Genomic DNA, 14,017 nt, shown 5'->3' with positions numbered 1-14,017 from the left:
TTTGCCAATTTGTATGCTGCTAATAGGTCTCAAAGTATGAGGTATGATGGAATATTTGTGTGCGTTACTTGAGGGATGTCGATGTCTGCACATATGAAGAAGAGGCTCGTTTTAGAGTTTATCTGTGGGAAGAATTCTGATTGGTTTTCAATACATAGTTTAGTATCATCACAATGTTGTCTTATTTGGGAAATGGATATATGGCAGTAAACACAATGTTATCAGTTGTAAAGGACTGATCTTGATTAAAACTTTTATTTGATTGAGGGTTTACTGGTTAAGCAGCGACGTGGGTAGGACCAATTGGCTAAAGCCACAGATTTTTCATATTTTGGATACTTGTTCAAAACTATTGTCAACCATGACCTGGGACATTTTGGCTGTTTTTCCAGTGTAAACACTGCTAATTTCAAAGGACATTCTTTGTTGATACATATGTCTATATACCAATAAGCAAGACCCGGAAATAGGTGTGGTTTTAGCCTGGTAAGATGCCTGAGACGTAACTAGCAATGTAAAATATTCATAAACAAAATAGTACATCTTCTTTATTTGGCAAAAATCAAATTGTAAAAAATGCCACAATTAAATCACCATTTACCTAAAAAACAGCATCTTGCAGTAAATTGTCAGTACTTCTCTCTGCAGAGTAGATGTTGCTTAAACCTTGTTGCAGTCCTTTTGTATAATAAAAGTGCACGTAACGGAAAAGTAGGAATGCCCACATGGAAAGAAATGTAGGTTATGAGAAATGATGCAGTAGTGTTCTCATCCAAAGGCAGAACATTTTCACTGGGATTGTGTCCATTCCCCATTTTCCTTACTCATCACTTAATAAGGGGAGTGCTGCACCTAATTCTAATCCATTTTAATTTAATTTACTGGGAGCTCCTTTCCATTCTGTATTGTTAAACAGTAACAGTGTCACACAAATGGATAACCAAAGTTGAATTTGGGTTTCCAAACTGGATTAATGTGTTATATGTTCTCAATGGGTTTCTAGAGTGCAAACTGGGGCAAATGGGTTGCAATGTGCTTTACATGTCGTTTAGGTAGAATGTGTGTTATTTACCTATTGCCATATTATTTTGTAAGGACATGCAGAACAAAACTCAATTATCAGGCTGGTGCATAGAGAGTTTAATTGGCATTGTAGTTCTGCTCTGTCACTGATTGTATATCTAGTGTGTTTTGGAAATAGTGTGTCATCATTCAAATGCTTTTATTTTATATACACAAAAACTATTTAGAAATCATTCTGTCCAGAGGTCAAATTATTTGTTTTGAATTTACTGTAAAATAATGCAGTCAATTGTTCCTTTTCACTGTGCTTTGATTTTTTTATGAATGCCCTTTACTGACAGGTATCATTGCTGTATTTTGTTTAATTGGTCCGCTACAATCCTTGTCAGTATATTGGGATCTCCCATTTTTGTTGCTATAAGACTTACATAGGTGTCATGAAACTGACTGGAACCATTTATAATGGGGGGATTAACAAAATACCCTCAAATTGCTTACTTGTAGGACCCTTATTTGTGGTTTGATAGGGAAAGGCCATACACAGTGGTACACATGCTGTTTGAGCTTCAGTAAAGTCTTCAGTACTGTGCACTTAAAAGTTGTCTAGTCTGGTTAAGTCACACTGCTATAGGCACAGAAAGAGTATGCGACTAAGGAATTTGATCAGTGACTTGTGGCAAAATGTTGATTAACTGGGTTCATTTTTGTTGAAATGCTGGTGGCCGGTTTCTCATAAAAAGATGCAGCCCTCAAAAGAATTCTCTTTAATGTGTTTTATCAGTGGCATTGTGCAGTGTCCACTTGGGCTCTCTAGTAGTGTGTGCAGTCTATTCAGCACTACATCATGCAGTGCAGAGCAGCTTTGATACATTTAGCAACTGGCCAAAGTCTTTTACACTGATTCCATGATTAGTTTGGTTACTGGTAGGTGTCATTTGTCAGGGGCTTGAGGGCAGAGACGTATCCACCAAGCTGTGGGAAGAAAAGTGCACAAGAGACAGGAGTGTAAGGAACCCTGCAGACAAGAAAGTATAGGCAAGTACTACATACAAGCAACAAAGTCAGTGAACGGAAATGGTCAGAGAGTACAAGTATGACAAACACTTTAGGTTTTCATCTGAGGTGTACACGGAATGGGGAAAGCGTTTCCCACAGTGTCTGGTGAAATTCAGGCCTTTTGAGCTGGTTACTGTTACAGGGCCCCCACTCTGAATGCTTATAGAAAGGAGCAGCAGGAGTGGGTGTCTACGTCTGGACCCTAAGACACACACAAGGAAACAATACACACAAGTCTGAAGTCTGTACAGCTCCAGCAGGAACTGAACAATGACTGCCTCCTGAAGCAGGAACCAGCACACTGTTAACAATATGGCACAAGGTACAATACTGAAACGTGAGAAAGGAAAGAAGCAGACATTGCCTGCTGGGAAATCAAGCAGCCAAACTCTGAACAAAGGAATTACACAATCACAAATGAGGACAAGAACAGTAACAGAAATATCCAGGGAAGAATAGGAAGTAAAAGTAAGCAAGGTTCAGAACAGAGACCAGCAATGAAAGAGGAAAAGCAAGAAGAAAGTAATCTAAGTGCAATGGCACAGGAGACTGAAACTGCAAACTGGAAACTAAGGACTGTAATCAAGAAACAGCAGACTGAACTGTAGACCAGGAACAAGACAACGCAGGACTGAAACGCGGGACTAGGAAAACAGGAACTGAAATGCAGACTGGTAACGAGGAATTCAATGATCTGTAAATCTGGACTGGAAGAATGAGGGCAGGACTGCAGACAGGTAAGGAAACTTGGGACTAAAACCTGGAAGCTAAAGTCAGGTAATAAGGCATAGAACAAATAACTCCAGGCAAGGAAAAAGATTATAGGTGGTAGAGAGCAAGGGACTGCAGGCAGGAAACAGAAGACTAAAAGCAGGGGAGAAGGGCTGCAGTGCAGGAAGCACAGAGATGCAGGTGAGTGCAGGCAGAATAGCAGTACTGCAAGGCAGAGAGAACAGGGCACTGGAACAGGAGCAGGTTTTGGAAGCAACGGGAAACATAAGAATTCCAAGAATCAAAGGGCTAGGAGAAAACTCAATGCACGAGACCTGTACTCCTGTAGGCAGCTGCTTATATACTGACCTGCCCTCTACAGACGCAGGCTCATTAAACTGCCACACAGTGCATTATGGGATATGTAGTTTGTGAAATTCAATAAGGAAGTCCCAAAGTCTTGCAAACAGAAAATAAAGACAAAAATATGAGTAAGTATTGTCTGGGGACGATTATGGAGATGAATGAGTCCCAAATAGTCCATGATGGGTGCTAATTGATAATGAGGTGCTATTTATATAGCAATAAATCCAAAGCGCTAATCCAATTGGTGCTCCAGTGGCACAGTCCTGACATTATTTGAGACTTTATTCATAGCATAGATGAGTTTGCCTTGTTCATCACTTGCTCCTGTTCCTTCCTGACTTGAATAGGGATTAGAAATGAAACTAATGTACAGTCATAACTCATGTTTTTCTTCAACCAATAGTTCAAAAAGGTTAACACCACTTTCACAGTTGTATGTGCAACTGCTATAGTTTTTTATGTGACCCCCCCAACAAACATGACATTTGCCAGCCAGTTACTTTCGTTTGGCACTTGTGCTCTTTTGCTATGAATCACAATTGTTTGTATGCACACTGTGTGATGTGCCATTTGCACACTGTGCACATGTCCTGTGTGGATCATAATGCAAGCACAGTTTTACACAGGTTGCTCCGGCTCCATTATTTTCTTCTAAATTAGGTCCAATTGGCAAAATATAAATATTAGAACTGCATTTCAGCAATGACATGAGTAAGTGTTTAAAAAGGTATGGGGTGCATTGCAGACTATGGGCCTCATTACACGTAGTGCGGTAAGGGTTTACCGGTACCGGTAAAACCCTTACCGCCTTACTACGAGGTCCCTTTGTGGGTTGGTACTTACGCCTGCTTTTTAGCAGGTGTTAAAAACCAACCCGCAAAGGGACCAGGGTGCTAATTACGGTACCGCAATTTGCGGCACCGTAATTAGCGCCTTCCCCATTCCCATAGAGCCCTATGGGGCAAAAATGGGAATGGGGAAGGGCAAAGGAGGAAGGGGGAATTACCGCCCCGCCAACCTTGGAATAGGGCGGTAATTCCCTTTTCCTCCAAGGCGGTGCCGGTAATTTACCGGCATGGACCAAGGTGCTAATAGAACCTTGGTCCACCGCCTACCATGTAATGAGGCCCATATGTTACTTAATTATGTCCTTCCAAAGGCTATTAAATTAATAATTCACACACAACATGCTTTACAACAAATCTCTGAACCAATGTAAGATGCCTGCCACATCAGAGTCTACAAATAAGGCAGCCATTTTAAGGAGACACACGCAGCAAGCTATGCTGTATGCACAAGTGTGGCCTACTGTGAAAGTTAGCCATACCAATATTCCAACACGAAAGATGTTGGACTTTAGATACAAAGCAACCTTTTGAATATAAAAGCACCAACACCAGTATTTATTTGGGGTTTTGAAAAAATAAATAAAACGAAGATGAGCATTTCACCATCGCAGTTGTTTGATGGGAGCGTGAGCATAACACCCCAAGGCTTACCTGGACTGCATATCTTGTGTTTTGGGTTGGCTGGCTTCGGACGGTGCGGGGGGATGATGGGTTACGTGTTGCTGGAGCTCGACCAGAGACTGATAGTACTGTTGCTGCTGATGTTGCTGTTGCTTGAAGCGAGACAAACTGAAAAATAGCCCCAAAATGGCTTTCAGGTTTCCATTTCGTATTTCTGTAAACCGGAAATAAAAATTATTAATATATACTTTCCCTGTGTAAGGTTTGTAGGCAGACACATCAAGTTCATGCTACAAGGTGTTGAGGGTTCAGGGTACGCTGTTTGAGATTCCGCCGTTCCACCAAGTCTCTCAAACGGCATTCAGGGTGCGTGCTGTGGTGGAATGACGCAGCAGCTGACTGAAAATGCATTGTGGTTGGTGATGTGTCCAGTGCCCTCTCTCCACCTCAACTCCGATATCGGAATGAGGGTATAAATACTGCGGTCTAGCCACCTCCTGATATGTGAGGCCCTATCTTATCCTCAATGTTGACTGTTATCTAGGGCAACCAAATAATGTTACACCAACACGTGAAAATGTAAAAGAAAGACCAAGAAACGCATTTCCTATGTTATGAATGGTTATGCTTTTTTTGTATCAAACTAAGATATACGCCCCCTTAGCACTATAAAAATCTGTATTTGGATACATTAGGACTGTTTCTGGTTTATGTAGATTGCATGTGTTGTTGTCAATGTTTTAGAGAGCTAAAGTGCCAAAGTTTTATAATGCAAGTATTTAAGTATTTCCTTTTATTCTTATAGTAATTCCAACAAGAAAACTGCAAACCATGAAGGGGACACTTAGCCATGAAGGTATGCAACACCTTTTCTGAAGTACCCCCTCAGTCTTGAAGTTTTAATCTTGCTAGTCAGACAAAAAAACAAATAAAAACTAGACAACCCTGTCCCTAATTCAGACGTTTCATCTGATACTGGGCCTCTTTACGGCCTCTGCGGAATGGGTTAACGGGTCCCGCTAATGGGTGCGGACCCGTTAACACCATTCTGCACGATTACAAGGTCCCCTCGCGGGAAACGGTAAGGGATGCCTGGTCAAACCAGGCGTTGTTACCGGGTCCCGAGAGGGGAAGAGGGAGCTAACAACGGCCGGTCGTAATCGACCCGTTGTTAGCTCCCTCTCCCATTCCCATTGAGCCCTATGGGGGCTCAGATGGGAATGGGGAAGGTCCGGGCCTGGGTTCCCAGAGGGAGGAATTACTGGGCCCTCCAAACTCGGAATGGCCCGGTAATTCCTCATTCTGGGAACCCGGTAAAGGAACCCGGTTTGGCGGCAGTCATGGAGCTAATAGCTCCATGGCTGCCGCCAAACTCGTAATGAGGCACACTATCTGTACATGAAGATTACTTGATAAGTGCCTTAAATCACCATGCATGTATACATTTGCAAAATAATCGTGTTTCAACATATTGGGCCTCATTACGACCCTGGTGCCCCCGTAATGAAGGGTGCCGGTACGGGACCGGCACCGTTCATTACGGGATGCCTCCTTACGAGGTCCCCTAGCGGGACCCGGAACAGACGTCTGGTAAAACCAGACGTCCTTTCCAGGTCCCGCGAGGGGACCAAGGAGCTAATAACGGGCCCGTTATTAACGGGCCCGCTATTAGCTCCATCCCCATTCCCATTGAGCCCTATGGGGATAAAATGGGAATGGGGATTGGTTTTATGAATAAGGAATTACCCTGTCCTGAAAGGTTGGAATGACCCGGCAATTCCTCATTCACACAACCCAGAGCTGGAACCCTACCTCCCTGCTCGTAAAGAGGCCCATTGTCCTTAGATGCTCCTATTCAGCTTACAATCTGTTATTGTTATTTTTCCTTATGTGTTGCCGAATAATACCCCTATTAAGTGCTAGTACAGAAATATTTTTCTCTGAGAAAAGAAAACGCAATGCACATGCAACTACTAACATATACAATTATCAATATACCCTTTGTGACAGTGCCTGTTTGCAGGCCCTGTCGGAGGGGTTTGGAATCGAACTCCAAACCCACGTTGTCCATGCGTCTGTGGGCAGGTCCCTTCCTTCTGCACCTTACCTATCATGTTGGCAGCGTCCCCTCCACTAGAGAATTCCAGTGTGGAGAAGCCACCACAAAGAGAAGCAGGGGGAAGACACTGGAGCCACAGCGGAGTGGGTGACGATATGACACACAGTGGAGCAAGTGTCACCACACCGGACTGCGTATGGACGCAACCCAGAGAAAGGAGTCATGGGGTGGGGTGCCCTTAACAACACCGCAGTACTAGGCTCCATACTAGTACTAGAAGAGCCAAGAGTGACCCGGATGCAAAAGCTTTTGGAGAGAGGGGGTCTGTGGAGTATTTGTTAGTGAGTGGAGGTAGAATGTAGTGGCAGTAATAGTGGCAGAGGTAGTAGCAGAAGTAGTGGGAAGTGGAGATAGTGGGAGTAGTGATTTAGTGGCTGGTAGTAAGGAGTAGTAGTGATGGTGGGTGTGAAGGATAAGCTTGTGGTAGAATAGACAGTAGAGTGTAGTTAGTGGTAGTGAGTCTTAATAACCGAGTAGGAGCAGCAGTAGAGGACAAGTAGCAGCATCAACAGGGAGTGGGAGAATAGGAGTAGTTAGTGGTAATAGTAGAGGGAGCGCCTATAGAAAGAAGAATAGCCAGAGGCAAGTATGTAGAGTGGGAGGACAGGAACAACGTATGTAGCAGGAGATAGCAACAGTAAGAAGTGATGGATGTGAGAAGTCAGAGGATAATTCAGTTCAAAGGGTAAAGGTGAACATCTTTAGAGATCAGTATAGTGAAGGGTTTGGTACGGGCAGGTGTGACAGAAGTGAGAGTGACAGTGGGTGGAAGAAGGTACTATCTTTATCAAGAAGGTACTATCTTTATCAAGCCCAGGGACCGTATCTCTCCAGGACTGAAATCTCTTCACTGGCTCCCAGTGGCTGCGAGGATTAAGTTCAAAACCCTTTGCATTGTCCACAAGGCCTTCTGGGGCTTGGGGCCTAAATACCTTCAACTCTCTCTTCCTAAATATCTTCCTTCACGAGCCCTTCGCTCATCCATCTCTAACTCCCTCATGGTCAGCCGCTTCTCGAAGCAACGCGCTGGGGGTAGATCTCTCTCCGCAGCAGGGGCCTCCCTCTGGAACAGCCTGCCTGCCTCCCTGAAACTTGAGGAGAACCATTTCCGGTTCCGGAAGCACCTCAAAACCTTCCTCTTCGCTTCTGCCTTCTCTCTCCCTCTCCCCTGCTAAACCTGCTTAACTCCCCACTGAATTCTGTACTTAACCTGCATCTGGGCCACTCTCAGCGACCTCGGTCCAGGGCCCAGCCACTCTCCACTTGCACTGCCCCCCTGGCTCCCCCTGCACTGTGGGACTGTCACTGTATCCCTACAGCCCCCTGCTCAGCACTTGCTCTGCACTTACCTCGCACTTGCCACTAGTTGGCCCTTTTTATTTATTATTATCGTTATTATTTCACTACGCCACTTACCTTGTACTGCACTTTTCCCCCCACCTCCTCCCCCTGCACTTTCTCCTTTTCCCCTTACCTCTGCACTTGCGCGATCTGAATGACACCTGGCCTAGTAGGATCGCTTGTCCGTCTTCCCCTTGTTTCCCTCCCTCCCTGCCTCGTCACGCCTTGAAACACTTGTGTATAGGCGCGTTACAAATACCATATCATATCATATCATATCCCTGAGACTACTAAGTGGTCTGTGTTAGGGAAAACCTAGAAAACCCATAGGAAGTGAGACAGCCATCGAAACAGGGAAACACACTATTAGCCTAAATCAGAAAGAAACAGACAGGTGTTATCATTGACTAATACTAACATCCCGATAAGGACACCTGGGCTAGGGAGGTGGGCAAGACTGGAGGAAGTCAAGATAGACAGGGACAGCCCGAGCATCATTTCCCAAAGACATGCATAGCCCTGAGAACTACCTGAACGTCGCTAGCCTAAGTTGATTGTTAAGATCCAATCAACAGCGTTGGATTTGACATACAAGTCAGTGTGCACTTGTACATGAATTATGAGAGTTGATTACTTTTGTGCAGCAACAGACTAAGGGCCTGATTCACAGAGCGTTTTCCTATGGGAATGTGCCATTATAAAATGCTTCTATGAATCAGGCTCTACATGCTTAAAAGAGGTGGTATCATTTGAGCACCAATAGTTTGATGACAATGGGGAAATGGAAGACAGCAAGAGCAGCTTACTTAATGTTGGTGTCATGTATTCCGTCTGTTTAAAGACCAGAGAATAAAAACAGCGGACCGTGGCCATGTCTTATGCAGAGAGACCATTTTAGCAGAGAAAGAACCACTGCTAGGATTATGTCGATGCTTTGGTGTGAGGTTATCAAAGTTCTCAGGGAGGAGAGATGGGTGATGTGGGGCACCCTTGATGATTTGAGTGATGTATGCATATAGGTGATCACTCCCTTCCAAAGCCGATCAACAGACGGAGAGCATTTGGAGATGGAGCAGATAGAGAGCCAATTGAAGGACTGCAGTCAATATCAACGTATCGAGAATGTCAGACACCACCAACAGGACCTCTGTTTAAGGCTGGCATGCAAGAGGACAAGGTGGGCTTAAGTAGAAGTTGGCCCCACTGGCTAAAGTTTCTTCAGTACTTTTAAACAAATTCAGCAATCAGAGGATATATGAATTTGTATTTGTATTTATTTTATTTGTTTTGCGCACCTGGCCCGAAGGCATCTGGGTGCATTTCTTAAGAATGGTAAAGTTGGTTACACGAATAGGTACATAAATTAACAGAAGGTTAGAGCAATAGCAAAGTCCCAGAGAGAGTACATACATTTACATAGATGCATAATTACTAGCGTGGGTACAAATATTTACAGTGAAGGCACCGTTTCTAAAATAGGTATGTATTTACAAGAGTGTAGATGTGTTGGAAGTAGAGGGGAAGATGGTTTACATGCGTGAAGCAGCATGGTCCTGCTCGAAGAGCCAGGATTTGACTTTGTTCTTAAACACGTGGTAAGAGGGTTAAACTCTGAGTGTGGGGGTCGTGTGTTCCAGAGTTTGGCGGCAAGGACTGGGAAGCTAGATCCCTCAGCCTTCTGAAGCTTGAATCTGGGTATCAAAAGTGAGTGGACTGGAGCAGTTCTTAAAGGTCTGTTAGAAGTGTGGGCAATGAAATGAATAGCAAAGTAGATGGGTGCCTGGTTAGCTTGGGATTCAGAGCAAGAGTTTTGAGTGATAGTCTTGAGGCAACAGGGAGCCAGTGTAAACTTCAGCAAGTGTCTGAAATATCAAGTTTCCTAGGGATGTTAAGAGCTGCCCTTATGGCATTGCTGGGTGACCTGGAGCTTGTTGATGTTTCTTTGGCTAGTCCCTAGGTATAGAGCATTACAGTAGTCAATTTTAGCCATAAGAAGAGTTCTAGCTAGGATAATGCAGTTAGAGGCTGTTAGGAAAGGTCTACATGCTGTTATAAGCTTGCATGTGTAAGCCGAAGCTGATACCACAGCATTGGTTTGTCTTATAAGTGACAGGGTGGAGACAAGGTATATACCTGATGTTTTAGTATCATTAGATACCTTAATGGTATTCCCATCAATAATGAAGGATTTGAAGGCAGGGTCCAATTTATTGAGTCTAATAGGTGAGCCTAAGATGAATAACACTGTTTTTACATCATTTAGGCACAGTCCATGAAGCCCAATCAAGGCCTGGATGACAGAGTAAACATAGTCAATTGCGTGGTCGCCCGTGATAGGGATGAGTATCTGGGTGTCATCTGCGTAATTGATATAGGTGACACCCAGATAGTCGAGAATATCAAAGAGGGGCTTTGTAGATACATTGTACAGTGTTGTGGAGACACAGGACCCTTGTGGGACCCCACACAGGACTCGTGACGGTTCAGCAGATGCAGATGGTGAAAAGACACGCCTGGTTCTGTTTGCCAGGAAGGATCTGAACCAGGCGGTGGCTTTGTCTGAGAAGTGGGCAGCTGTTTTAAGATGTTGGCACAGAATTTGGTGGTTGACCAGATCGGAAGCTGCTGATAGGTCAAGCAATAGAAGTAGGGTCAGCTTGCCCTTATCTTTTAAATCCTCAATTTGTGTTTTTAGGTCAATAAGGGTGGTTTCTGTTCTATGTCTAGGACGGAAACCTGATTGACGGAGGCCTAGAAGTTTGTTAGATTCAAGGTAGGCCTGAATTTATAAATAGACTGCCCTGTCCAAAAAAATGTGTAGGAAGGTCACTGTGGTAATTGGTCTATAATTAGCAGGGTTTCTAGGATCAAGTGTAGGTTCTTTGATTAAGGGGATAACCCAAGCATCCTTGAGGTTGTCGGGGACAATCGCAGATTTAAAGGAAGCGTTTATGAAGATAATACATTTGTGATGAGAATGCTTGCAACTTTAAAATTAGATACTCATGGGCCTGTACTGAGCTGCATTTGTTCACCTGTTTCTTAGCAGTGTTCTTGTGAGGGACAGGGGCATAGACCTTTGCTTTTCCCAGCAGGGATTGGGGGGGATGGGTTAGGGGCTGGCCGCAACATTAAGTCCCATTGTAACATATAGGAACTTTTACGCAATTGGCCTTTCCCGTGAAGGGGCGCTGGACCCGCAGCACCCGTGTACTCGGCACCCCGGTTGAGAGAGATCCAACCATGTGCAAATCAACCTGACTCAATGGCAAAAAGAAATAGTTCAGCTAGAACTCATTGGCCATGTCGATTTGACATAGAACAAAATCAAATCCAGTCATATTTGTGTCTTGTTGCTCTACATCATGGAGTTACTTGAGCCACCGGGCAGAGTGTGCATGAATGGCCATGTTTTTAGGATTTTATATGGTTTAGCAGTTAGGCTTGACCCTTCTTTTCAGTGTGGGCTATTAGGTGGCAAAGCCACCTATAAGCTGAAAGTATTGCATTACAGTACAGATAGAAAGAAATGGCATGTGAGGAGAGACACAAAACTTAAAAGTGCTGTTCGAGTAATTTGCCAACCCATTGATTGTCCATGGCCATGTTAATCCCTGTGGCCATTCCCACTCAGTCCTGCCCTTCCCCACCCAAAACACCTCCTCACAGGAAATCTATGAGCTTGCTTTAAACCAGCCTTACCATCATCCTTTGTACTCGAAGTGCCTGCTAGTGTTTTTTCACAGCAGTCTTCTTAGTTAATGACTTAATTGGAAGTTTAACCCCACTACTGGTATAATAGAAATATCAAATTCTTAAATAGAATGGGAAACTGGGTTTCACCTGTATTTTTCTATGTGCAGTCTTAACCTCTACCTGGAATCAAAGGTAACCAAAAAGAACATGTATGAAGTCAGGAATTGTATTGGTATCCACAGAGTTAATACGATCCAAAGTGAAGGAGTAATGTATAACTGGAGGAATAATTAATGAAAATTGACTCTATGAAAAAATTCACATTTTTGTCAAATATTTTAAAAGCTATCGGTGGTTAACACATTTGACACACACAAATATATAAACAATTGCAAAGACAATCTACAAACAATAATAATAGTAGAACAGGTCAAAAAATAAACACATGTAAGTAAAGTGATTTTGTGAATCCTGTCTAGCTACTTCTAGACTGACTAATGAGGTAGAGTGGGTCTGTAAACAAATTTCAGATCACATGGAGATTTTTCTCAATTGTAATGCCCAAAAGTTTATACATATGCCATTGTGATGTTAGAGTGGCTAATGCATTAGCATCACAATGGCATATGTATAAACCGTTGGTGGAAGATGTACCCTTTTGTTACTTGGCTCATATAGGGTGATTTTTCCATTTTCCCAGGTTAGTGATACCCACTCTTTACAATTCTGTTTCTTTATTTTTCTCACAATACTTTATTCCATTTGTGTTTCTCACACTAAGCACTACACGTTTCTCCACATGTGTTTGTGTCTTAAACTCAGTGTATCATTTAATGTTTGCTGTCTTCAGGTTTCTATTATCACCATTATTCAAGGTTCTCACTCTCTCATGAATGTGACTGGAACAAGTATGACCAGACTGATAATGATTCCCCATTGCCCTCCCAGGTCTCCCTTTTTCCCCTTTACCTGGGCTTGCCTGGGATAACTTCACCATGGCATTTGTTCGCTCTGGGTCTGTTGCTTTCCTCGTTTTCTTGCCTTCTCGTTTCCCTCCGGTGTTCCTGTGATTTGTACTCTCTCACTATAAGGACTATCAGCCCTGCGGGTAACTTGATGGTAGGTGTCCAGAGTCACCTAGTTGTCTCAACGTAGTTCTGGGGACCGCCGGTCCACCAAGGGATCTACATAGTCACGCCACCACCATCAGTCTCTCTCTTCTGCATTCTTTAAGTATGCTCTGCTATCGGCTTCCCAGCAGTTTGAAAACTCATGGCCGTTGCCGTCTCTGGAGTCCCCTCCCGTCTCATGTGTTACTTTGCTGGGAAGCTTCCCTGCCCAACCTACATGTCTCTCTGCCTCCACATGGTACAGTGTCTCTCTCCACTTCACCTTCTTCATCCCATAATTAATGGTCTGATTGACAATAATAGATGGCAGTCTATTCTTCATCAAGTCCCTATATTGTATGTCCTTTATGTTGCCTGATATTCCCAAATAAGCCATTTCAGGATATTCTTTTGGGGTTTCCTCAGAGGAACAGGAGTCCTGATCTCCACAAGGGGAGTCTCTCCTGCTGAGGTCCCACTTGTCTCTACCCCTGCAGAGGGTGTTGCTGAGCAGGCTCACATCCCTAACTTCACATGTGGAGCTCCCCCTTGGGGATAATGGAAAAATTCCCTAAATTTGTCACACAACCAACAATCTCAAAATGGCAATTCTTTCTTATGTATACATGAACATGTGATGTAGGTCTCAGATCTGTTTTGAAGAACTACAGAAATGTCAATGATAAATGATCTAGAGGAGGAAAACGAGTGAGGAGAATGGATGACTAATTTCAGAAGCTGTCATGACAGCAGTGGAGTGTTCAGACAAGCTCGATGAGTGAGAGATGTGAACGATGGACATGAACGACATATGCAGTAGTGAGGGTGGAACAAGGGACATCCCCAGGAAGTAGGAGAGTCAGATGCTGCAGAGGAGGATAATGATTGAGAGGGTGAGTTAGAACTTCATTCATTCTACTCACGTTGAGCTTCTGGTCTGGAAACCTTGTTTATGTGGAGGTCAGTGAGAGTGCATGCACTTGGAAATGGTGGGAGAAAAAGGAGCTTAGCAAATGCCGGAGGCTGATTGATAGATACCTAACCTTTGAGAGGCACAGAAATAAGGCTAAATTGATATGACAGTGAGGAGACAATGTAGAAAACCACCAATAAGGTTGTGGGAACAA

General features: G+C 43.7%; 1 protein-coding gene across 5 annotated transcripts in view; it reads right to left on the bottom strand.

The window, feature by feature from the left end:
* NAV3 (neuron navigator 3) overlaps window positions 1–14,017 on the bottom strand; it is a 1,326,128-nt gene that overhangs the window by 820,632 nt on the left and 491,479 nt on the right. For all 5 annotated transcript variants that reach the window (XM_069629276.1, XM_069629277.1, XM_069629279.1 and 2 more), the window contains exon 5: window positions 4,656–4,839. In XM_069629276.1, coding sequence (XP_069485377.1) covers window positions 4,656–4,839 — 184 coding nt within the window. The remainder of the gene's footprint in view (window positions 1–4,655; window positions 4,840–14,017) is intronic.

Source organism: Ambystoma mexicanum, chromosome 12 (assembly GCF_040938575.1).
Source record: "Ambystoma mexicanum isolate Mex_15411 chromosome 12, UKY_AmexF1_1, whole genome shotgun sequence".
NCBI lineage: Eukaryota > Metazoa > Chordata > Amphibia > Caudata > Ambystomatidae > Ambystoma > Ambystoma mexicanum.
This window is presented reverse-complemented; position numbering and strand designations above follow the sequence as displayed.